This window comes from Leopardus geoffroyi, chromosome D2 (genome assembly GCF_018350155.1).
Source record: "Leopardus geoffroyi isolate Oge1 chromosome D2, O.geoffroyi_Oge1_pat1.0, whole genome shotgun sequence".
In the NCBI taxonomy this organism is placed as follows: domain Eukaryota; kingdom Metazoa; phylum Chordata; class Mammalia; order Carnivora; family Felidae; genus Leopardus; species Leopardus geoffroyi.
The window spans coordinates 23615829-23642718 of NC_059334.1; the positions used below are offsets into that span (position 1 = coordinate 23615829).

A 26890-nucleotide genomic window follows, 5' to 3' on the forward strand; every position below is an offset into this window, starting at 1 on the left:
ATCATTTTTTAGGTTTACCAGTCACTTGTAAAGATGAATAACATTTATAAAAAGAGTGACATGCTAACCTCATGGTTTGCTCCCTTAGTTTGACCTAGCAAAATATCGAAGTGATTGTTCCTTAGCAGCACTTATGCATCTGCTTTATTCCTTTAAAAAGCTATACAGTATTATGTAGTATAGCTATTTCATAATTTAATAATGATCCTATGGATGGACACTATGCTGCTGCTATAGAAAATACTGCTTTGAATGGCTTTATACCTACATTTTTGTGCACATTATCTGTAGGATACTTCCTTGGAAAGCTGAGTTGCTGGGTCAGATAACAAATGTATTTTAAACTCTGACTAATATTGCCAAATCATCTTCCAAAGAAGTTATACCAATTTATATCCTCACTTGCAATGAGTAAGAACGCCTATTTCCCTTGAGTCCTTCTAATACAACATCCTAAAACATTTTTGAATCTTGGCCAACCTGATAATTGAAAAATGGTATCTTGTGGTTTCGTCTGCATTTGAAAAATGGTATTTCATTGTGGTTTGATTTGCATTTCCTTAACTATTCCTTTTGCATTGAATCATATATCTTTTGCTTATTTTTCCAAAGGATTTGTTTCTCTTATTTGTAAGAGCTGTTTGCTCATTATGAGAAAAATAACAATTTGTTACATTTGTTGCAAGAGTATTTACCTAGTTCATTATTCAATTTTTGAATTCACTTACGGTTTTTTCATGATGCTAAATTTTTTTAATTATTATTTTTTTTTTGAGAGAGAGAGAGAGAGAGAGAGAGAATGAGTGGGGGAGGGTCAGAGAGAGAGGGAAACAGAATCTGAAGCAGGCTCCAGGCTCCAAGCTGTCAGCACAGAGCCCAACGCAGGGCTCGAGCCCATGAACTGTGAGATCATGATCTGAGCTGAAGTCAGAGGCTTAAGTGACTGAACCACCCAGGTGCCCCTATGATGCTAAAATTTTTAATTTTACAAGTGGAAATTTATTATTTGCCTATGGTTTCTAGTTTTACATCTAACTTAGAAAACATTCTCACAATTGCAATTATAATATATTTTTAAAATTTGTAATGTTTAACTCTTTGATCCATCTGGAAATATTTTGGACATAAGGGTTGAGATAGGTATTCAATTTGATATTTTAAAAACCTTAAACCACATACAATACTTTGTCACCCCTCTACTCATGATTTATCATATATCAAAACCCTTATGTATTTCAACCTATTTCTTGACCTTATTCTGTTCCTTTTTTTCTGCCTGACAGAACTGAATTCTCTTGGTTATTGTAGCTGTATAATATATTTACATATACTGAAAGCTCTTTCTCATTTTTTTTCTTACTTTCAGTATTTTCCAGACTTTCTTTCATCCTTACTTTATCAAAAAGTCTTTAGAATTAGCTTGGGTAATCATTAAAAAGTAAAATCTTATTGCTGTCATTATGGTGGTTGTGTTAAATTTATAGATCAATTTAGGAGAAATTCTTTAAAATATCAAGGCATCTAACTGTTCTCCAATAGAAATGTAACTTATGATGCTAAATTATCCACTGAGGTCTTCAAAATCATTTTTGAAGTTTTCTTTACATAAATCTTGTACCAAGTTTACCAAGTTTATTCCTATGTACTTTATGGTTCTAGTTTATATTGTAATGGAAATCTCTCATTCAAATACATATTTTATGTGATGTATGTTTATATAGAGAAAAGCATTGATTTTTGCATGATGTTAGATTATTATTTTTAATACTACCGTAGGTTTTTGCATGTTTTTCTTGGATGTTCAAGACTCAATCTTCTAGAATTAAATAGTAAACTTGACTTCTTTCTAATTTCTATATCTCTCATTTCTCTTGTATAACTGCACTGACACCATTCCCCAGAAAATGATAGTGATGTATTTCTGACACCTTTGGCCATTCAGAAATTTTAAACCTTTATTGATCTGTCAATCTTTTCTCTCATAGCTTCTGGGTTTCATGTCTTGCTTTGAAAGACCTTCCCATTCCCCAATGCTAAAGACACATTCCATATTTTCTTCTAATATTTTATAGTTTTCACTTTTGCATTTAGTTCTTTAATCCATCTGGAATTTATTTCTATATATTGAGTGAGATAAAAATCTTACTTTATTTTTTCCAGATGGTTCACAAAATTTCCCAACATCATTTACAAAATTGGTCAGTCTTTCCTCGCTAGTTTGAAATGCCACTTTAGTCACATTCTAAATAGATGTGTTTTTTTTTAAATCCAAGTTTAAAAACTAAATGAAACTAATGACAGTAGACAACAAAGACAAGAAATGCAGACAGATAACAGACATCAAGATAAGGTTCTACACAAACTATTTAATGTGTATAATAAAATACAAAGGTCATTCATAGCAAAATAGTATAAATATAAATAATTCAGAGAAAATATTCTCACAAAATATTCTAGAAAGAAGGATTTAGAGGAGGGACATGTGTAAAATATAAGGCTGCAACAGTTGATTATTCGAACATTGTTTAAAGTTCCTCCCATCATAGGGAAAGTTATTTGAAGCCTCAAGGCTGTAAATGTTCTCCAGCTGCCTTGTATCAGATATTAGATAAGAATGTCCAGTAAGTAAAAAGAAGTTAGAAAAAACAACAACAACAAAAGGAACAGTCTCTTCTTATAATTCAAGATTTTTTTTTATGCTCATCTTTAAGGCCGTGCAGTATATTTCAACATTCCACTTTCCTAGAGCTGAAGTAGAGTGAAGGTGGACAGAGGCTTGGCCTTTTGCCTCTCTATCTCTCTTTTAACAGGAGAATGGATTCCGAATCATTGAAATTAAATGCCAAAGAGAATAGAAAGTAGTCAATGCTGAACTCTGAAACTTGGGAGGAAACCCTAAACCATGTGAACAGACAAAGCATGCCTTTCCGGGGCTTTGGAAACTTTCCAATAAATAAAAAATTCACAATTAGTATTACAATAGTGAATCCTGGTACTTCTTGGCTCTTTCTGATCTTGCAAGGCCTGAAATGCTGCCGCATGTGAATGGAAGCACTGCAGAGCCAACTGATAGATCTGTGCAAGATTTTTCATTTTGGAAGATTAGAGAGGATGTTATTGGCCGATACGAATTTTTATTTTTTTTATGTTAGTTCCAGTTTATGTTATCTGTAAATAAAAATTAACAGAATGATGAAAGACAAAGACAGCTAGACATCTTGCACTATGAAGTCACGTCCTTTGAGACCTATCTTACTAAGGTGAAAAGTAAACCCACGAGATGGTTATAAGGTTTGTTTGCACGCAGCGTCGTTGAAACACGTACATTGTTTTCTCACAAGGAGAATATGTTTTTATGGAGGACGTTTGATCGGGCTTCAATCAAGCCATTCAGGAACAACTACCACAACAATAACCACAGCACCACAAACAAGCCACTCTCTTAGGTGGCCGGGGATTAGCGTGTCACGTGTCTTGTGCAAGGCTGTAGAGAGGGATGGCTTACAACACATTGTACAGATGGTCTAAATCGTTATCTGATTAGAAATAAAATGGAAGCAAGTCCCAGGCTGTCAATCAATATATGGGCGGTAACTACTGATCTAGCCACTTTACATAGCAAAGGCTGGGATGTTTTCAAACACTCCAACGTTTAGCAATCTACAATAAAAGTATACAATTAAATGAATACAATTCTAACTCTTGCCATCAGGGGTCCTAGGGATACAACCTGGATTTAGGTTTTGTTTTTAAATAAACGAAATGAATATAGGTTTTTTTCTGCTATAAAAACAGTCGAAAAGAGTGAGCGTACTGGCAGTTAGGTTAACAAATGCTGCCCTTAGCAGATTTTCCTGGAAAACCTTGTACAGCGTGTGTCTATTTTTGCCACTATTCATTGCCGAGTCGTCCTCTGTGCTCTCTGCCATCCTGGCACTCTAAGGAAAGCAAGACTCTGGACTTCCCATTTCCCAGGCCTTTGGAGGAGTGCTAATTACAAAATACTTTACTTAAACACTAGGAATTCATTCACGAAGCCCAGCCAAGTCTCATTTTTGAAAGCATTTAAAAATATCCTTGCAACAGCTCGTACTACTTTATAGTTTATCTATTTTTAGATGTTCAATGTTTGTTTTGCTGGGAGAAAAAAAATTAAAACATGAAAAGTATGCCATGAGCAACTCTGCAGTAATAAGCAGCACATACATGTTGTGGAGGAAAACATTCAACATAAAACAGTCAACATAAAAACAGATTCCACGAGGCACTCTTATAAATAGTAGCAGTTATTATTTTGCTTCCAATTGCTAAGCATTTTAAATAACACGCCCTTAAAAGTTGTCAAGTTCTTTACTTTATATAAATATAATTTCCTAATCTTAAGGTTCACAAAATTATTATGAAAATTACAAATGTACTCCGTTAGTTTCACATGTAAGTTTTATAATCATCACCTTGTTAAACTTAGAAACACAAAGAAGAAAAGGAAGAAACAGAAAGGCGTTATGAGGCACCAAAGCCATGAAGTGGAAAATACCAATTTCTCTGTATAAAAACAGAATTTGCCTAGGAAACTTTTTACCCAATGCTTTGAGCAGATATCATTCACACAGATTTATAGATAAAATTGTTCTGATTGGTTGTCACACAGCCACACCCAACTTAAGGTCATACTGTGTCTTATCTTTCATGTCCTTTTGAATTCCTCAGCATACTAACAAGCAGGAATTGTGCCTTGAACCCTAAAAGAAGAGTTTTGGAACTGCTTGCCCCACATGTAATTACTGCTATATAGTCAGGTAACTTTCCACACTGCATCTTAAAAGCAAAAATCATTTCAAAAGGTTCTGAATGACCCCCATCTAGAAAGTACAGATGTGTATAAAGGGTAACGTATGGCTATTTCAACACTGGGGAAGTGAAGTCGTTAATGCAGGCAAGAAAAGCGAATTTTCTGACATCCACAATGCGGTGGCATCTTCTGAGCCCTGTCACTAATCAAGGGCTGTTGGCTGTGTGTAGGGCTGATGCCAGCCTCCAGCCCCAGTACCTTCCCTGAGACCAAAGGCAGGCTCGGCTCCATAGTGGCAGCTCAGAGGAGTTCTGCCTACCACTGGCGGACTCCAGAAACTATGGTAACACTTAAAGGGACTGAAACACCTTTATTCACTGCTTCAGTGCTTCCTTGCTTCAACCCACATAATTCGACTTGGCAATGGAGAAAACGGTAAAGTAGAGTTAAGAAAAATACTGACGAATACCGCAAATCATGTTTCAGGGTGGAAATTGTGACTTTGCTAGCATTACCAGTATTTCCTGCCTCACAACCAAAATGGCTTGCTGTGAATTTCGCAGTGCCCAAGCCAAAAGCAATAAAATTTCTGTAAGAGCATATGCGCCATGACAGAATACCACATCAGCCCAGAAAAATGATTTTCCTGGGAAGGTCTGTGCAGCGATGAAGAGGGCTCTCAATGCCATGGAAGCTGGGCAGAGATTTTCACTGCTTCCAGCTCACAGTGAGGTAATTTTAAAAGCACTTTTCCCTTCATTTGTTCTGCATTCACTGAATGTACATTTTTTGATGTCAGGGACATTGCAGAAAAGATCAGATGAGATAGTCTGACAATGGAGCCAAAGTTCAAAGCTTCTCTATTTTCAGGTAACAGCCGTGACAGTTTGTCTGCACTAAATCTTTTTGAGGGCATGTCACTGTAACCCTGTCCATAGCTTTTCAAACAGTTCAAGACAAACAAATCACTTAGTCGTTGAACAACTATAACATCTGATACCATCACACAGAAGTTGTAGCGATAGCCACTAATCAAAGTTCTTTCCATTCAGTCGAAAAAAGAAAATTCCTCGGCTTTGGCTTAAGATCGCTTTTTATGTTGTTCCTTTGAAAATTATTACACACCAAAGTTAAAAAAGAAGGGGGGGGGGTAGATTCTGTCTGTAAGAGGAACCAGAAAGTCGAACGTTCTAGCTGCATGCTGCTGTCAGTAAGGAACTACGGTGTGGGGTGAGAGTGCTCATGGGTGACAGGCAAGGCCTGCAAGGGGGTACCCAAGCCCCCATTAGAGCCACTCGCCCAATCTCCAGGTGAGATCCCACTCACAGCTGGCTCACACGGGCAGCTGTGCTCTGCTTTCAGTCTTCCTGGCCGATTTCGTAAGGAAGCTCGGACATCCAGCCCCAGCACCACCAAGCGATAGAGTTGCAACACCACCACAAGGAAATTCTTTGCGGCAAAGAACACCAGCATCTGGTTGATCACTTTGAAATAGGTCATCAATATGAGACGCACGACAAGGAAGGGACCATCTTGTATGAAGATGCTGATTCCAATGTTCCACAGATCGGCACTGTACTGGCAAAAAAACAGACTGGGGAACCCCCTCATTGCCACAGACAAGGGGCAGACGACATGCTGTACTGAGAACACAAGACAGAACAATTAGCACATCCCTGAAATGTATAAGGCAGAATGAAATGGGGAAGAGCCATTAACAATGGGTGCTGTGCTAGTTAACAATTGGGAGTGATTCTATAATTTAATTCTGGGGGGGAAAGGTGATACCACCCTTTACATTTAACACCACCCTTAGTCACCCCTTAACTATTTAATATCCTTAGTAATTTTATATTTAAAATCAAGAATCTGTTATAATTTCAATAAAACACCAAAGAAAGCCAGTCATCATGTTTCTATCCATGTAACAAATTTTAGATCACCTTTTAGTCTGAATCCTGGGGAAAGCACAATCAATTAGGCTAGCAAGAATATAGAACAAGACAAACTGCTGGGTCTGTCCTTGGGGTCTACTGCATAAGGAGACAGCACAGCCGGGCACTCTAGGCCTCAAGCCAGATAGACTGGCTGCCTCGTTTTTTTTAGCAAGATTCTGGCCAAGTTACTTAACCTTCCTGGGCCCACTTCTTCCTTTGAAAACTGAGGTAACAATGATGTCTGTGAGGAGAGGGGGCCCTATTCACCAGTTCTTTTTGTTTCCACTAGCTCCTCTCTGATTTCTCACTTCTCTCTTTCCCTTTGGATAATGAATGACTTATCTGACTGCTGAGTTTGGGAGACAGAACAGAGTATAGATACAAGGCCCAGATCCTTCTGTATCCTCCCTTTGGGATCTACCTGTTTCCTGGTTGACTTAGTCAGCCATATGTATAAATTATGTTGTGGAAATTCGAGTGTTTATAATTCAAATTGAAACTCAATTCATGTTGAACATATTTTTCTAATGGTGGGGGGACAAAAGCCCAAAATAAATGCCATTGTTATTTCATTTTGTCTAATGCCTTATGGTTTTGTTTCACAGTTTACAAGAAACACTGGATATAATTACTGATTTTCCAGTTGAACAAAAGGAGGCCCAATCAACAGATGAACCTTTTTGTTTTAATTTCTAAAATGCTAATTTAATTCAAGGTCAAGGGCATAATATAATCCTTTATAATAATGAAGCCTTCCATTTGGAATTTTCAAACAAAGAATGCCTTCGTCTACTGGAGCCTGCAAATATTATGAAGCTGCTTTGATATGGGTGAACATAATGTACTGTTTGTTGGAAAATACAATAGTGATTTAGTCAGAAGTAACATTTGGTCTTTGTTTTTCAAACAGCTGCATAACATTATCACCCCCGAAAGTTTACAGAATTTCTTTCCCAAATAAAAATTTTCTTAGCAAGTCTATAAACCACAAGATAGGGGAGGGTGAGGATCAGCAGAGTGAATGACAAAAGAAAAACCAACATAAGATCAATAGTGGCCTCTCCTAAGAAGTTAGGGTCAGGAAATGGTTCTGAAGGGACCTCCTAAGACTGTTATTCAACATCTAAATGATGGTACCTTTTATTCTGTTGGGAGATACCACCTGATCAATAAGTATAGACTGGGCACATTATGACAAAATGTGTGTGTGTGTGTGAGAGAGATGTGTGTTACTGGCAAAAATTTGTTTGTAATTATCAATTAGTAATGAGATTTGGGGTATTTTTAAAAAAGCCACAGTCATTCTTTCCATCTACTCTGGTGACAATTTTGTTCCATAAAGTGGTTGCTAAATTCTAAAATTACCTCTGAAAGTTCTGGGCCTATTAACATAAGCCAAAAAAAGATGCAGAGAAGATTAAAAATCCCTATTCAAGATTAATTCTAATCCTGATGCCAGTGGGTAGGGTGCCATAAAAAAGAAGTTAGGTTTAAGGAAAATGTAATTACTAAATCCTAGAATTTCTTCAGAGTAAAGTGGCATCCTGGAGAATTCTCAAGTCAGAATTCCAGGGATCCTTCCTAGAAGTTAAGGGATGACTCCAGATCAATGCTGTCCAATTGAAACTTCTGTGATGGTAAAAATGTTCTGCCTAATCCACTGCCTACCACAGCAGCCACATGTGGCAGTGGAGCACTTGAAATGAGGCTAGTGTGACTGAGGAACCGGACTTTGGATTTTGTTTAATTTTAATTAATTTTCATTTAAATTTCAATAGCCACATGTAGCTAGCAAGTACCATATTGGACAATGCAACTCTAGGTTAGTATGATATGCTTAGAAAACAGTTTCTTCTCGCAAAGTCTCAGGAGTTTATGTAGTTATTAAAATAAGGCCAATGGAATTCCAAGGACTACTTCTAAGAAGAATTTTAATTTTCCACGAGACCTCAGAACTGCTCTTACTCCCTTGTGATGTTCTGACAAAGGGACAAAAATGAGCTCCTAAAATATCAAGAAGGAATATTTATATTCCAGCAAATGCGCTAAGCATTTTACAAACCATACCTTATTTAGTCATCACAAGAACCTTCAATCCTAGCTACTATGATTATCAGCCCCATTTCATCGGTGAGAAACTGAGGCACAGATGTCTTAACTAACTTGAGGGAGATTTTCCAACTCATACATGATAAAACCACTTTTGAAGAGAATGTAAACCTGTGCTCTGGTAACGTTCAGTTATCTCCCGCTCACCATGTAACAGGGTGGATCCACTAGTGTATTTCCTGAGTTTCAGTTGACTTTTCTTCTAAACTGAACTGGAATTAACATTGGGATATCAAAATGATTAAAATGATAATCCTCTCAGATGCCTCCTTAGCTTTATTACAGTTTTTAATCAAGAGTTAATCGTTTTTTGTTTCTTTGAGCAAACATCAAGACATTCACCTGCCAGGTCAAGTGGAAACTGCAGCATGCTCCAGGTCCATATAACAAGGATGGCATAGACTAGGGCAGGGCTATTCCTAAAATGCAGACATAATTTTAAATTAGTAATAAAAATATGATCATTTTTTTAAGAAATAATTTATCTTTTTTTTCATATTTGAGTATGCACTAATAAACCTCTTGAGACTTGTCAAAACATCTTGGTGATATAAGAAACCCATGAAACTCCATGCATGATTATAATGGAATAATGAGGAAGTAAAAAAAAAAAAAAAAACAAAATACACAAAGCAAAACTGACACTTAAAATCCAACTCCCACATGTGCCAACATCTGTGTAAATTATGGCAAAGCCTCTTTGTCCCATATTGTTGTCTTTAGTTTTACAAAATCATGGAAACATTAGATAAATGCTAAGAATAATGTTAGACATTGACTCACAAATTCAGAGGGCTGATTTCAAGAATTCTCAAGAAAAAGTGAGAACTTTTTGGTAAGATCATGAGACTCTAACTTAAAAATATATCTCAAAAGGACTGGATGATGCTCAACAATGAAAAGCTCAGCATATAAAAGAAAACTACCTTCAGGTCAGAAAAAAGCAGAAAGATAAATCCAATAATCAAAAATTTACACTAGAATATGTAAGTCAAGGAATATGAGAGTTTCTTTCACTATTGTATCCCCAGGGCCTAGAACAGTGACTGGAAAATAATAGACTCTCAACAAATATTTGTGGAAGGAATTGTTGAATGTACAGAAGAAGGATCCATACTTGGCAAATATACAAATGTCATCGACCTAAAAGAATGGTCTTGAATACTGAAGTCAGAAAGAATAGATGTTATAAAAATACAAAGGATACTATAGAAATGTCAAAGTCGATTTTTTTTAGTGAAAATACAAAGGAAGTTATCAATTTGAGATTAGTGGTATTATAGCAGATTTGATTGCCAACTTCTCTATCAGGAGGGATTTTAATGTTGGAGAGGAACAGAAAGGCATCAGGGAAGAGTAGTTGAAACCAAAAGAAATGAGGTGATTGTAAAAGATATCTTTAAATGCTTCAAGTATTGAGGCCTTGAAAAATTAGATCTCAAAAACTATAAGCCATCATTATCTTGGCAGTTAATGGCAGAGACAAGGGTGGAGACAAAAAAAATAATAAAGTCTTAATTTTCAAAATGAAGCAGAAGTGTATCTTAAAATACAAAAGGCACATTTACTATTAATCCCTAGTTAGGTTATATAAGTGATTATTTAGAAGATTTCTGAAAGCCCTTATGGAAGACAGTAATTACTAGGAATTAGCACAGCTTCCTTGAGAACAATTGCACTCAGTAAATACTAAGATCATTCTCTCTCTTTCTCTCTTCAATAGAGTTAAGATTACCAAAGAAGTAATGATAAATAAATTAATATCAGACATTTGGGTTTAAATAAGGCTTGTAAAAAAAGCCTCCCACAGTGTTCTTATTAACAAGATTAAGAAATGTTCTGGGTGTGAGCACAATTAGGTGGATTTCTAACTCTGTAAATGACTCCCCAAAGGGAGCTCTCTGAGGGTTGCTGCAGGCTCTGTCTTTGATTCTGTTCTACTTCACATTTCACCAATGACTTGGTTGCACATTGATGGAAGGCTTCTCATATACACATAAGACATGGAGGTTGAATGGGAAACCATTTCCCCAGAAGACACAATCAGGATCCTAAAAGATCTTGTCAAGTTGTAACTGGATGACCTAGAATAGGATAGAAGAGATACCATTTCACAGCAGCCACCATAAAGAAAGCTCAAGGATTTTCCCTTACTATTATCTAATTATAAGTCCACAGTGTGACATTATTGATGAATTTCCAAGATCAAATGCAATCATAGGTCTGTTCATAAGAAGTATAAAGTCTAGAATTTTAAGTGGAGATACCTAGGGAATGGAGTCTATAACTTTTCCATCTTTGCAATGTCAATGTCTATATATAAGAGACCTCCAATAAGTTCCTGAAGTTTTAAATAATTTTGCCCACAGTTTCTGAAGCTCATACTATTTCAGGAAGCTTTCTAAGGGTTTCTAAGGGTCACACTCATATCAATTCTACAAAATAGTTACACTTATCCTTATTAGACCAGTGAGGAAACTGAGGCACAGAATTGTAGAAACTTGTCCAAAGTAATGTGGTTATAAGTGTTGGAAGCAGAAATCAAAACTAGACAGCTGGTTTCAGCATCCACCCTTTTAACCATTGTGCTAAACTTATTTACATAAAGGAAACAGAAAGTTTTAGCCTGCTATATTCTATAATGTTCAGAATATATCTGAAATATTAGGTATTGTGCTTCATGGTTTAGGAGGAAAGTTTATAAAGTTTTTGGTCCAAAGGAGAGAGACTAGGATGGTGAGAGATCTTAGAGCCATGTTCTATGTGGGATAGTTCAAGAAACTAAAAACAAGACAAGAGTCCCTAAAAACTTTATTTCATATACTTAAAGGCTATCATGCGGAAAAGGAATTAAACATTTCTTGTGACTTCAGAGGGCCAATTCAGATTCAAAGGATTTTAGTGGCACCTATAAGAATCCAAATTTTATCACAATAGAGAAAAGTACTTTCTAATAATATCAAGTCAAAATGGAATGAGATGGCCTGGGGTTAGTATATTCTCTATTAGTGAAGATTTTCAAAGAAAGTCTGGACAAAAACTTGTTGAGAAAAAATTCTGGAGAGGATTTTGCAACAGATGTAAAATAGATTGTTCAATAGACGACGACTTTTGAAGTTTCTTCTAATCCCAAACTTCAATAATTCTACCAAAAACTCATGTGCAATTTGTCTGCCAGATAGCAGAAAGCAATGGTGAAGCATGAGGTCTGGTGTTGGGTTGCTGGAGTTCAAACACCAGCTCCAGCCCTCACTAGAGAGATAGGATGTGGGCCTCCAATCCCAGAATATTTACTGACTACATGAACATGAACGAGTAATTTCACATCTATATGCTTTAGTTTACCTGTCTTCAATATGAAGATAACAATAATAATAACTACTGGATTTTACAGCATAATTTCATTAAGTATGTTGTTAAAATATGTTAAACATGTAAAGCTCTTAGAACAGCACTTGAAATAGACTAATTATGCAGGTATTATATTTTTATTTTTTATTATCTTATAACCTTGAGACTTTCTCAACTTCTCTCGCCTGCCACAGTTCAGCTTATAAATGGTGATAATGATAGTATCCCCCTCATAGTCTATTGTCAAGACTAACTTATCACAATTAAAACCCTTAAAACAGTACTTGGATCACAGCAAGAGATAAATAAACATTATCTAGTAGTAGTAGCAGTAGTAGTAGTAGTAATACTAGCAGTAGTAGTAGCAGTAGCAGCAGTAGTAGCAGTAGCCATAGTAGCAGTAGTACTAGCAGTAATAGTAGCCCTAGTAGTAGTAGTAGTACTAGCAGTAGCAGCAGTAGTAGTAATAGTAGTACTAGCAGTAGTAGTAGCAGTAGTATCAACAGCAGTAACAGCAATGGTAGCAGTAGTATTTTTATTATGTTGAACATATTTCTTAAACTCTGTGTTTTAATTCTATCATTTCACAAACTAGGGATAAATAATAAATGAATCCTCGCCCTTTGTAAGCCAAATTCTAACCTTACAATAATAAACATATATCTTGCATATACAAGTATCTGAGTATACACAAAATATGGGGAAATGTGAGTGTTGAGAAACATATTAGTAAATTTATCAAAAATAACTTTGGAAAAAATGGCCAGAAAAATTTTGAAGCAGATAAATTTGTATTAAGTCAGATAGTAAAAGTTATTCAGAAAGGTTAAAAGGAAAGTAAATAAATCATTGAGCTTAAATGGCAATCACTCAAAATTTGTAAAGGAATTTTGGAGTGAATTTATCCAACATCATCTCCATTGTCTAACTGTCTCCCCTAATTGTCTCACCTCATTTTCTCATGTGTAATGTCTTCATAAATGTCAACTGAGAGGCTTGTAAGCAGACACTGAACTCTATTCATGAAGAGACAAAAGATCTTGACAAATATAATTATAGATGTGAGTATCACTTCTCCACCTGGAAAGTTAGGGGGATAAAAGACTGGAATTTGGTAGATCAGTGCACCAAATCTACTGGATGAAAAGTAAAAACAGAGTCATACATTGCTAATTTGCTTAACGATTTCTTTTTGGAAGTGTAAATGTTCCTGTAGATAAGAGATCAATGGATAGAATTCACCTAGTTTTTAGAAAAGCATCCAACAAACCTCTTCAGAAAAGGAAAAAAAAATAAAGGAGAGAGAGAAAAATAAGGTGAGAAAATTAAGTATTAACCTAGCCCAGAAAAAATATTTTACCAAGCAAAAGGAGCTAAGTGGAAGAAAACACAGTCTAAAAATAGGAAAATTCTCCTTTGTGTGGTCAAATATAGTGAAATAACTGTAATGTTATGAGAATAGAGTTTTTCTCTTTAAAAATGATCTGTGTTCAAAAAAAGACTGTACATTAAAGATTACTTCTAAATGTGTGAATAACCAGTTAACTCTTCCTGGCAATGATATTGAAATTCAGAATTGTTAAAAATGTTGGAGGATGGCTATAGCAGAATGAAAAGGTCAGCAAAACCTCTCTACAACAAACATACATACTAGACAAATTGTCAAAAACAACCACTTCAGATCTCTAGAAATCAACCAAAGGCAAACAACAAATTGAGTAGCATTTATTTATGAAAAACTGGTGGAGCTTCGGTTAAGAATAGTGGGAGTTTGAGGTATTCTTGTCCATGGATTTTCACACCCCTCCAGCTTGGCTATATCAATGAAAAATTGCACTAGACAGAGTTAAACAGGCGAGGAAGACTTTATTCAACTCTGTTGAAATAAGAGAGAAATATTGAGTTCACCCCTACTGAAACAAAAGGCAAGAGAGATTTTAAGCACTGACGTGAGTTAGTGCAAAAGTACTAGAGGACATTAGAAGGGGAGATTGGTCAACATGATTAGACTATTTGTGTTTGCTAATTGGCTACTAACAAAACCGATTTCTAACTTCTAACCAAGTTAGGCTTCTAACACCCCAAAGAGACCAAGAGATAGGGGTGCTATCTTTTTTGATGATCACATTTCAAAGGGACATCTTCTACATCCATTACAAAGATATTCCTGGACAGTAAAACACGAAAGAGGCTAGGAGAAGACTTAATCTCAAAGGAGCAGAGAAAGAATTCATAATTGCAAGTTTTCTAAAGTAAATGCTATAAGGAAAGGAAGGCCAGAAGTATATACTCAACAACAGACCTTTTTAAAGTTTAGTCAAAAGGAGGGGAATGTCAATGGTGTCTTGGTCAGTCAGAATAGTAGTTTTACCAGAGAGGTCTTGACAATGAAAACCAGAGGTCCCTCATGGTCACAGTGTGCTGACTTGGCTTGGAGTGATTTGTGAAATCTTATGCTTAGAGGTGTGGTCAGTAAGAGTAATGAACTTAGTTGGAAATGAATGAGAAAACCTACAGCCTTGCTACTCTGAGGTTGCAATCTCAGTTGGGGTGACTGGCAGACTAACTTGAATTTTAATGGAGAAATTTTGAAAATAAGAGCCTTAGAAGGGCTAGATAAGGTCTCTGTGTATGCCAGACATGTGCCAGGAAGATCCAAGAAAACCCAGGGGAATTAAAAGCTGAATATATATGAAAACTTTCTGGATTTAAATGTGCTATCCAACACACATACATATCCATTGGCAGAGGGTGGAGGTCATAATGGCTTGAAGTGTTTGATCACAGATCCTGTCCAAATCATTGGCTGATTAGAGTAGGTATAACCCTAATAAGCCATGCTAAAGACAGATAAATAGAAGAAGGAGTTAAAAAAGAAAAAAGAGCAGAGACATCAGTGGCTACAATCCAATGGAAGAGAGAGTCCTTAGATTAAGTTCAGGCAATTTATTCAGACAACAAAAAATAAGAAGCCTGAGTTAAAAGGGAAGAGTCGGGATAAGATTTGGTACAAAATATAATTTAAAATGTCCAGTTACCACCAAAAATGTAAAACATGCAAAGAAACAGTAATGTGTAACCTATACTCAGGAAAAAAAATCAGTAGAAATTGAAGTCTAGAAGGGTGCCTGGGTGGCTCAGTCTGTTAAGCATGCAGCTCTTGATTTGTCTCAGGTCATGATCTCACTGTTTATGGGATTGAGCCCCGTGTCAGGCTCTGTGCTAACAACACAGAGCCTGCTTGGGATTCTGTCTCCCTCTGTCCCCACCCCTACTCTTTCACCCTGAAAATAAGTAAGTGAACATCAAAAAAAAAAAAAAAAAAGAAAGAAAGAAATTGGGGTCTAGGTGTTGGAATTAGCAAAGGCATCAAAGTAACTATTATAAATATGTTCAAAGAATAAAATAAAACTATGTTCCATGAATTAAAGAAAGTGTGATGACAGTGATTCAACAGATAAATAAAGGAGTATAAGCTGTAAAAAGAATTAAATAGAAATTCTATAGTTCAAACTAGGGGGCCCAAAATGAAAAATTCACTAGGTAAACTATATAATTTGACTGTACATATAGATTTAAGATGATGAAAGAAAGAACCAGTGATGTGGAAGATAAATCAATGAAAACTATCCAATTTGAAAAAAAGAGAGTAAAACAGATGGGAAAAAATAACAGTCTCAGAAACCTATGGACTACACTTAAACATACTTATTTGTGATAGGAGTCTCAGAAAGAGGAAGAGAGAATGAAACAAAACATGTTTGAAAAGATGATGGCTGAAAGTTCCTAAATTTGAGGAAAAAAAATTAATTTACAGATCCAAAATAAAAAATGTTGTAGTAATAAAGACAAAGAGAACCATACCTACATACATCACAGTGAAATGAATGAAAGTCAAAGAGAAAGAGAAAATCTTGAAAACAGCAAGTTGTACTGGGTAACAACAAAGCAATGGTTAACATCTCATCAGAAATAATGAAGAAACAGTGGAATGGTATATTTAAAATGCTGACAGGCACCTAGGTGACTCTTTGGGTTAAGTGTCCACCTTCAGCTCAGGTCATGATCTCGCAGTTTATGAGTTCGAGTCGTGCATTGGGCCCTCTGCCGTTAGTGCAGAGCCTGCTTCAGAACCTCTGTCTTCCTCTCTCTCTTCCCCTCCCCACTCATTCTCTCTCTCACTCCCAAAAATAAACATTAAAAATTTTAAATAAATACATAAATAAATAAAATGCTGAAGTAAAAATTGACAACCATGAATTCTCTATACAACAAAACTATTTTTGAAACATGAAGGCAAAATAAACACATTTCTGGACAAAGATTGGGAGAATTTGTGGGTAGAAGATTTGCCTTAGAAGAAACAATAAAGGAAGTCTTTCAGGTTGAAAGGAAATGATACCAGACAGTAACTCACATCCACAAGAAGGAATAAAGAGCATCTTCAAATTGTAGGCAAATATAAGAGAACACATAAATGTGTGGTTATCTTTTCTTCTAATTTCTTTAAAAAAATTAAAGTCTATAAAATAATAATTATAAAACTGTATTATTTGGTTTATAACATACAAAGATGTAATATATATGACAATAATAGTAAAAAATAGGGGGAATAAATGGAGCTGTTGACTTAGAATGTGAAGATTTAAAACATATATTGCAATCTCTAAAGTAACCAGTAATAATACAAAAAATCAATTAAAATTGTTTATTAAAAATTTTTAACTAGTAAATGAGTAACATAGGAATAAACACAGGAATAAAAAAGACCTAGGAAAGAAAAAACAAATAGTAAAATGACAGACAAAAATCAACCAAATCAATCATTACATTGCATATGAATGGAATAAACACACTGTAATAAGTTGAATGATGTCTACCCAAATTTCATGTATACAAACTTCAGAATGTAATCTTATTTGGAAATAGTCTTTGCAGATGTAATCAAGTCAAGATGAGGTCGTATTAAATTAATGTGAGTCTTAACCCAACGACTGGTGTCCATGTAAGGAGGGGAATATGTGGAAACACTGGCAGAAACACTGGGGAGAATGCCATGTGAAGACAGAGGCAGAGATTGGAGTGATTATGTCTACAAGCCAAGGGACACCAAGAATTGCCAGCAACCACCAGAATCCAGGAAAGAGTCACCAAACAGATTCTCCCTCAGAGCCTCCAGTAGAAACCAACCTTGCCAACACTTTGATTTGGACTTTCAGCCTTGAGAACTGTAAGAAAATAAATTCTGTTGTTTTAAGACTTTCAGTTAGTGGTATTTTGTTATGGCAGCCCTGGGAAACTAATATACACTCCAATTAAAAGACAAAGAATGGGACGCCTAGGTGGCTCAGTCGGTTAGATGTCTGATTTTGGCTCAGATCATGATCTCGTGGTTCATTGGTTGAGCCCTATGTGGGGCTCTGTGCTGACAGCTTTGGAGTCTGCTTCTGATTCTGTGTCTTCCTCTCTCTCTGTCCCTCCCCAGCTTGTGCTCTCTCACTCTCTCACTCTCTCACTCTCAAAAATAAATTAACTTAAAAAAAAAGACAAAGATTGACTGGGGCAAAAGATGCAAATCCAACTATATTTAGTCTATAAGGGAAACCGTGTAGATGTAAAGATACAAAGAGTTTGAAAGTACAAGGATGGGAAAAGACATCCCATATCATAAGAGATGATATGAAAAAGTATTGAAAAAGGAAATAGACAATTCAGTAATTAGAGCTGAGGATTTCAAAGTCCCATTCTCAATAATTTATAGAACAACTAGACAGAAAATCAGTAAGGATATAGAAGAATTAAATAACCCAATAACCAACTTGACACAACTGACATTTACAGAAAACTCAAGCAAACAACCTGTAAATATACATTCTTTTCAAGTACATATAGCACGTTCTCCAGGATAAGCTATATGCTAGGCCATAAAATAAGCCTCAATCAATTTAAAGGATCAAAATAATTTAAAGACTACAACAGAATTAATAGAAAACAACAGAAGGAAATTTGGGCTATCTCCATATGGAAATTAAATAGCTTACATTCTAAATAATCCATAGGTCAAATGATAAATTGCAGGAGATATTGGAAAATATTTTGAACCATATTAAATAAAAAGATATCAAAGTTTATGGGATACACATAAAGCAGTGGTTAGAGGGAATTCTGTAGCTTTGAATGTCATGTTAGAAAAGCAAAAAGATCTCAAATCAATAATATAAGCTTCCATCTTAAGACACTAGAAAAAAAAGCAAATTATATCCAAAGCAAGCAGAAGGAAGGGAAAATTAAACATCACAGCACAAATCAATGAAATGGAGAACAAAATAATAGAGAAAAATCAATGAAGCCAAAAGTTGGTTATTTTAGAACATGAACAAAATTGATAAATATGACTAAGTAAAAACAGAGAAGACACAAATGACTGATTCAGAATGTAAAAGGGGGCATAATAAGTGACCCTATATAAATGGACACGAGTATAAGAAAATCATTTTATGGACAACTTCATATAAAAGACTAGATAATTTATTTAAATGGGAAAATTCCTAGAAAGAAAAATGCAATCAAAACTAACTCAGGAATAAATAGAATAACTGAATAGGCTTATAAATAATTATGTTGAATTAGCAATCAAAAATCTTCCAAATAGAAAAAGCTAGGCCCAGATGGCTTCATAGATAAACTCTTTAAAATATTTAAAGAAAAATTAATACCAATCCTTTATAAAATCTTTCAGAAAATAGAGAAAGAAGAGATGCTTCCTGAGGTATTCACTGAGTGCAGTATTATCCTAATACTAAAGCAAGAAAAATATATCATTAGAAAATATTCCTATAGATCAATATGCTCATGGGCATAGTTGTAAAAATTATTAACAAAATGTTAGCAAACAAATAACAGCAATACTTAGAAACCATTATATACTATAATCAAGTGAGACTTATCTTGACTCAGGACATCAAGGTTGTTTTATCTTCTGAAAACTAGTTAATGTAATACACCATATTTATAGAATGCAAAACACCATCACATAATATTCTTAATAAAAATAGAAAAATCAATAAACAAAACTCAATTTCCATAAGAAAGAAAGAAAAAAAAAAGCAAGCAAGCAAGAAACTCTCAATACCCTAGATATAAATAGGAATTCCCTCCAACTGATCAAGGGCATCTATAAAGTGTATCTGTGCAAAACCTATACCTAACAACATCCTTAATAGTGAAAGACAGAATGCTTATCCTTTGTGATTAAAATGCCTACTCTTATACTTCTATTCAACATTGTACTAGAAATTCTAGCCACTGCAATAAAGCAAGAAAAAGAAATTAATGTCATGCAGATTAGAAAGAATGAAAACTATCTTAATTACAAATGGCATTAACTTACATGTAGAAAATCCTAAGGAATTTACAAAACTAATAAACAAGTTCAGCATGGTTGCTGGGTACAAGATCATAATAAAAAAAAGTCAATTGTATTTTTATGTAGTAGCAATATTACATATTAAGAAATTAAATTTAAAAAAATTAAGAAATTAAGAAAATAATTTTGTCAAAAAGAATAAAATACTTAAAGAATAAGCTTAAGGAAAAGCATAATAAGACCCATATATCGAAAACTTCAAAACATTGATAAGAAAAGTTAAGGAACATCTAAGTAAATGATGAGATGATTCATGTTTACATATTAAAAGACTTAATATTAAGATGTCCTTTCTTCACAAATTGATGCTTAGATTTAATACAATCCTTATCAAGACTCCAGCAGGATTACTTTATAAAATTTGACAAACTGATCCTCAAACTTAAATGGAAATACAGAGGACCTAGAATACCCAAAAACTTTTTATAAAAGGACAATGTTAGAAGACTTATAGCATCAAGTTTCAAACTTATCATAAAATTCCAGTATCACAATAGTATGTTATCGGCATAAGGATAGATAATATAGAGCAATAGAACAAAATAGAAAATATAAGAAAACTCTTACAGATGTGGTCAGTTGATTTTTGACAAAGATATCAAGGCAATTTAGTAGGGAAAGTCTTTTCCACAAATGGTGCTGACATAATTGGTCACAGCTAGGACAAAATAATGTTCTGGTACAGTGCCAAAAAACAACAACAACAAAAAAAGACAGAACACAAACTTAGATCCATATATTACACCACAAAAAAGTTAAGTCAGATTATTATACATGGAAATAGTTCCAGTTTTGATGAGGAAAATATTTCCTAGATATGGCACCCAAAGCACTACTTAAAATAAAAAAATTGATATGATACATTATCAAAATTTTTAAAAATAGTCTTTGAATGACAAAAAATGAAAAGAAAGCTGTATACTTGCGGGGAGGCGGGGGGGGGGGAAATTACATTTATGTACCTAAAGAAGAACTTGTGTCCAAATATAAATAATATAAAGAACTCTTACAAATCAACAATAAAAAATCAATTGAACAAAAAATGGATGAAAATTTGAAGACACTTCACTGAAGGAAAATATAGGATTAGCTAATTAGCACATAGACAGATGCTCAACATGTTTAGTCATTAGGGAAACATAAATTAAAACTATAATATGGGGGCATCTGGGTGGCTCAGTCTGTTAACCCTCTGAATCTTGATTTCAGCTCAGGTCACAATCTCATGGTATGTGAAATGGAGCCCTCCATGCTGTCAGTGTGGAGCCTGCTTGGGGTTCTCTCTCTCCCTTTCTCTCTGCCCTGCCCCTGCTCTCTAAATAAATAAATAAATAAATAAATAAATAAATAAATAAATAAATTTTAGAAGCCTACAACATGTTGCATGGAACCACAAAAGACCCTAAATAGCCAAAGTAATGTTGAAAAAGAAAATCAAAGCTGGAGGCATCACAATCCTGGACTTTAGCCTATACTCCAGTACAGACTGTAATCATAAAGACAGTATGGTATTGGCACAAAAACAGGCACATAGAACAGTGGAGTAGAATAGAGAACAAGAAATGGACCCACAAATGTATGACCAACTAATCTTCAACAAAGCAGGAAAGAGTATACAATGGAAAAAAAAAAAAAAAAACAGTCTCTAGCAAATGGTGCCAGGAGAACTGGACAGCAACATGCAGAAGAATGAAACTGGACCACTTTATTACACCATACACAAAAATAAATTCAAAATGGATGAAAGGCCTAAATGTGAGACAGGAAAGCATCAAAATCCTAGAAGAGAAAACAGGCAACAACCTCTTTTACCTCAGGCATAGCAAGTTCTTACTTGACATGTCTCTGAAGGCAAGAGAAACAAAATTAAAAATTAACTATTGGGACCTCATCAAGATAAGAAGCTTCTGCACAGCAAAAGAAACAATCAACAAAACTAAAAGACAACCAACGGAATGGAAGAAGATATTTGCAAATGACATATTGGGTAGAGGGTTAGTATCCAAAATCTATAAAGCACTTATGAAATTCAACACCCAAAAAAACAATAATCCAATGAAGAAATGGGCAAAAGGCATGAATAGACACTTTCCAAAGAAGACATCCAGATGCTCAACATTGGCTCATCATCAGGGAAATACAAATCAAAATTACATTGAGATACCACCTCACACTGGTCAGAGTGGCTAAAATTGCCAATTCAGGAAAGAACAGATGTTGGTGAGGATGGAGAAAGGGAAACTCTTTTGCACTGTTGGTGGGAATCCAAACTGGTGCAGCCACTCTGGAAAACAGTATGGAAGTTCCTCAAAAAATTAAAGATACAACTGCCCTACAACCCAGCAATAGCACTACTAGGAATTTATCCAAAGAATATAGAAGTGTTGTTTCATGGGAGAACATGTACCTGAATATTTATAGCAGCACTATCAACAATAGCAAAATTATGGGAAGAGCCCAAATGTCCATCAACTGGTGAATGGATAAATAATAAGTGGGATATTTATAAAATGCAATACTACTTGGCAATGAAAAAGAATGAAATCTTGCCATTTGCAATGACATGGATGGAACTGGAGGGTATTATCCTAAGTGAAATAAGTCAGTTAGAGAAAGACAGATATCATATGTTTTCACTCATATGTGGAAGTTGAGAAACTTAGCAGAGCACTGTGGGGGAAGGAAAAAAATAGTTACAAACAGGGAGGCAAACCATAAGAGACCTTTAAATACAGACAACAAACTGAGGATGGAAGGGGTGAAGAAAATGGGTGATGGGCATTGAGGAAGGCACTTGTTGGGATGAGCACTGGGTGCTTCATGTAAGTGATGAATCATGGAAATCTACTCCCAAAGCCAAGAGCACACTGTATACACTGCATGTTAGCTAACTTGACAATAAATTATATTTAAAAATGAAACTAAAAAGTAAATAAATAAAACCCTGTAATATGATACCACAAGAACATAACAGAATGTTTATAATCAAAATACTGAAAAAATGGTGAAAATGAGAAGAAATGGAATATAAAAATATACAACCACTTTAGAAAACAGTTTGGTAGTTTCTTAAAATATTAAACATGTACTTAACATAAACCCAGTCATTCTACTCCTAGGTATATACCCAAGAGAAATAAAAAAAGATCTATACAAAGGATTTTAGTGTATGTTCATAGCCATCTCATTCTTAATAGCAAGATAATAGCAGTACACATATATATCAACTATTAAATGAATAAATAAAATGTGGTATATGCATGGAATACTATTTAGCAATTAAAAAGCGGCTAACTACCAATACATGAAACAGTGTGAATGAACCCTAGAAACATTCTAGGTGAAAAAGTTACACACAAAACACTACATATTTTATGATACCTTTTACATGAAATTTCTAGAAAAGGACACTGTGCAGAAAGAAAGCATATCAGAGGTTGCCTAGGGTTCGCTGTGGGAATGAGTGAGAATTGACTCCAAGCAGCTATAAGGAATCTAGATTCTGATTATGGTTACACATTAATAAATTTACTAAATATCGAACCACAGAATTAGAATAGTTGAATTTTATGGTGTGTAAAGTTAAGCTCTTAAGAAAAATTTGCAGCATCTCACAAGTCCATGTAAATTCATAACTATTAGGCAAATGAACTTAAAGTGAGCATACAGAAAGAAATTGATTTAAGTTTAAAAAATTGAATTTGAGATATTTAGCCAGGATGCAGGAAAGAGAGCTAGATATCATCGTGGTGTACACATTATTGAAGGTTTTCTCCTAAATCTGTCAGCTCAAATTATGGAACTAAATAAAAATAGAAAATAAAATGTTATAAAAATAGGTAATGCTAAGTGGGTTATAATGAAGCAGCCTCCTTTACCATTGCACGTGAACATCTTTCACAAGCACATTAAATTTATTTTTCATGATCGTCTTTTTTAAGGTCAAAGGGGAAGGCTATACCCCAGTGGGAGGGGATTAAGTCTCTCCTCTGAAAAGATAGACATTTGCAGTGTCTACCCTTGCAGTACAGAAGATACTGGTGACAAAATCAAAACTCAGAAGGTGGGTTTTAAGAGGGAGAAAAAATTCTAAATTCTTTCTGAGTCTGAGTAGTGATGGAGTCGCGTGGGGGGAGACTACAGAAGGTCACTGACACCATGTAGTTATATCAAAAATAAAATGAGAGGAGCTTGGATGGTTCAGTCGGTTAAGCATCCAGCTCTTGATTTCGGCTCAGGTCATGATCTCACAGTTTATGGGATGGAGCCCAGTGCAGAGCCTGCTTAGAATTCTCTCCCTCCCTCTCTCTCTGCCCTTCTCTTGCTCATGTACTCTCTCTCTCTCTTTCAAAATAAATAAACATTTTAAAAAGTAAATAAATAAAAATAAAAAAACTTCAGTCTGAAAACATGAAACCTAAAAGAAATTTTAAAACAGGGGTGCCTGGGTGGTTCAGTCAGTTGTGTCCGACCTCGGCTCAGGTCATGATCTTGTGATCTGTGAGTTGAAGCCCCATGTCGGGCTCTGTGCTGACAGCTTAGAGCCTGGAGACTGCTTCGGATTCTGTGTCTCCCTCTCTCTCTCTGCCCCTCCCCTGCTCATGCTCTGTCTCTCTCTCTCTGTCAAAAATAAATAAACATTAAAAAAAGTTAAAAATTTAAAACAATAACCAGGGCATACTTGATTTGGTCCCTTCTCATGACATAATACAAGTTTAAAATGAGAAAAAAAAAAGGTTTTTGAAATGTTCACGTTAATTTGTAGGTGGCAGGAGAATTTGCTGAATTGAAATGACCTGGATTGGGATACGACTGTGTGTCCAGAATTCCTCTCACTACTTACTCACCATTTGCTCTTCAGTATCCACCTAGCACATTGCCTGGTACACACTAGATAATCAATCTACAGTTGATGAATGAATGAGTACCTCATGATTTTCAAAGTTTTTTGGGAGGGATTAAGATTTTAATGACTAACCTATTGAATATTTAACATTTATTGGCAAACACTGATCTGTTAAATGCACCTTGGTGTCATTTCTGGATGGACCTAATAAACAGACCATTAAGACAGCCGAGTTAGTCATTTCTTACGTTTTTACTTTATTTTAAAAAATATTTATTTCTTTATTTTGAGAGAGAGAGAGAGAGCACATATGCAAGCAGAAGAGGGACAGAGAGAGGGGGAGAGAGAGAACCCCAAGCAGGCTCCAGACTGATAGTGTGGAGCCAGATGCAGGGCTTGGTCTCACAAACCCATGAGATCATGACTTGAGCCAAAATAAGATTCAGACACTTAACTGACTGAGCCACCCAGGTGCCCATTTCTCGCATTTTTATTATCAGCCCTACAAAACATATTCCTCCTGAATACTCCATTTCCTACCCTATATCCCTCCCATCTCACTAGATATTTAGCATGTATGTGTTTATTTCTATACAGTTTGGCTAGTCATATTTGTATTTTTATGGCCATATCACTGTGCCTATATAGTTACTTATTGTTTTTATGTGCTTGGCCATGATTTTTTCATGTTTTTCTTGTAATCCCATTGTGTCATAAGTGTCCTAAAGTATCTGAAAATTTGTTATACAATGTAAAGCACTGGCTAAATGTAAGGTATTAAAGATACAAAACTGAAATCAACATTTTGAGGACAATGGATCAATTTAAATTGAATTCTTTTTAAAATTCTACGTATACTTAATAAAGTATAAGAAAAATCAGTACAAATGGAATAGGAAATGATTATATACAGGTAACCTATGGTTACAGATATACTTTGTGCTATAATTGGGATATTAAGTTTACTCAGTAAGTTAGTGCATTTTGCTCAGCTTTATGTTTTGTTATTTGAGAAACACAGCATAAAGTAAACTGTAGCATTAAAAGCCAGCTTCATTGCAATTTATTTTTATAGCATAGTGCAAAACAACCCAAGCTGAAAGTACATACAGGCACTCAGACTTAAATCCCTAAAGGTAAGAAAGTAGTTCCATAAACAGATGTGATCATGGATTCTGAGTTTATTTGCTTGTGGCAAAAATAAAAGTACCAACTCAATAAGTTTTAATTTATAGGCATCTCCACCAGAAAGCCTTTGGGCACTTTGAACAAAACTGACTAAAAATAAAATTTAGTGAAAAAAACAAAACAAAACAAAAAAACCCCAACCTAATCTGCCCCATTCTCCACTCACACGAGGGAATATAAATTCTCACCTGGGTAGAGGAGAGATTTCCTTATGTCTTTTCTAGGTGATTTCCTGGAACGATAGCTATGCTCTGCTCTAGAAGAGAATTTTATGATTGGGGGCATTCCTGGACATTTGAGAATATGAGAGAGGAGCTATGGACGGTGACTCTACCTCTAGGTTTTCTGATCACCACAGCCCCATAGGTTAGTTATGGTCATGCAGACATGTAGAGCCTTTCTGTTCTCACCCAAAGGAAATATTATTTGCCCATTTTCCTTAGCAGGAAGTTCATGTATATATAAACTGGGCTCGTACCTAAACCTGAACATCAGGAAATTATATGATTGTATCACTGGTCATATGATAGACTGGAAATCCTTATATTTCTTCTGTAAATAAAAGAATAGACACGTATGAGGGCCTGACCTTGCAGGCCTACTTACCTCACATTTTGTTCCTCCAGGGTCTCACTTGTGAATTCCAGTATGTCAGCAGCTGTTCCCACAAACATAAGGAGAAGTTGAGAGAGTTGGTCCCTAGTGATCCCACCTCCAATGGGTAGAAGCCATCTTCCAATTATGAGCATTAGCAAGAATGTCTGATGGAGTCCCAAAGTCCAAACTTTTTCACATACTGTAGATAAGTTATTTACAAAAACTTTGGCCTGTGTAACAGAAATGTCATACAGAGAGAAGGACCATGAGCTGCCACCTTGGAAAGTGATGCCATCTTCGCCATGGCTTTCAATCCACAGTTTTTGTGGAAGGTCATTTTCATAAAAATGATTCTTCACTTACTAAAGAAAATAAAGCTCCTTTCAACTGAAGACTCTGGAGAAAAAAGCTAAGATGGTTCTTAAAATGGGGCAGCCTTATAAGAAGTAATTTAAACCTCACACTTGCTAGTAGGATTGTAGCATTTGGTATTTAAAGAGCCAATCTGATGACATTTTAAAGATCACTTCTCATTTTACTTTCTCTGTAACAAAGTATGACACAACACATAGCAAAACTTTTTAAATACCATATTAAAATCACAAAAAAATCCTTGTATTTTTCTTTCAGAGATTTCAAGTCTG

At 35.2% G+C, this 26890-nt stretch overlaps 1 protein-coding gene across 2 annotated transcripts in view; it reads right to left on the reverse strand.

Moving 5' to 3' along the window:
* Positions 1-2346: 2346 nt before the first annotated feature.
* The window catches only part of TMEM26 (transmembrane protein 26), a 48667-nt gene continuing 24123 nt past the window's right edge, over positions 2347-26890 (reverse strand). The window contains exons 4-6 of one of the 2 annotated variants that reach the window (XM_045437532.1): positions 26256-26476; positions 9181-9257; positions 2347-6435 (exon numbers count right to left, since the gene is read on the reverse strand). In XM_045437532.1, coding sequence (XP_045293488.1) covers positions 6011-6435; positions 9181-9257; positions 26256-26476 — 723 coding nt within the window. In that variant the 3' untranslated portion in view covers positions 2347-6010. The remainder of the gene's footprint in view (positions 6436-9180; positions 9258-26255; positions 26477-26890) is intronic. The other variant, XM_045437533.1, reaches the window with a different exon arrangement.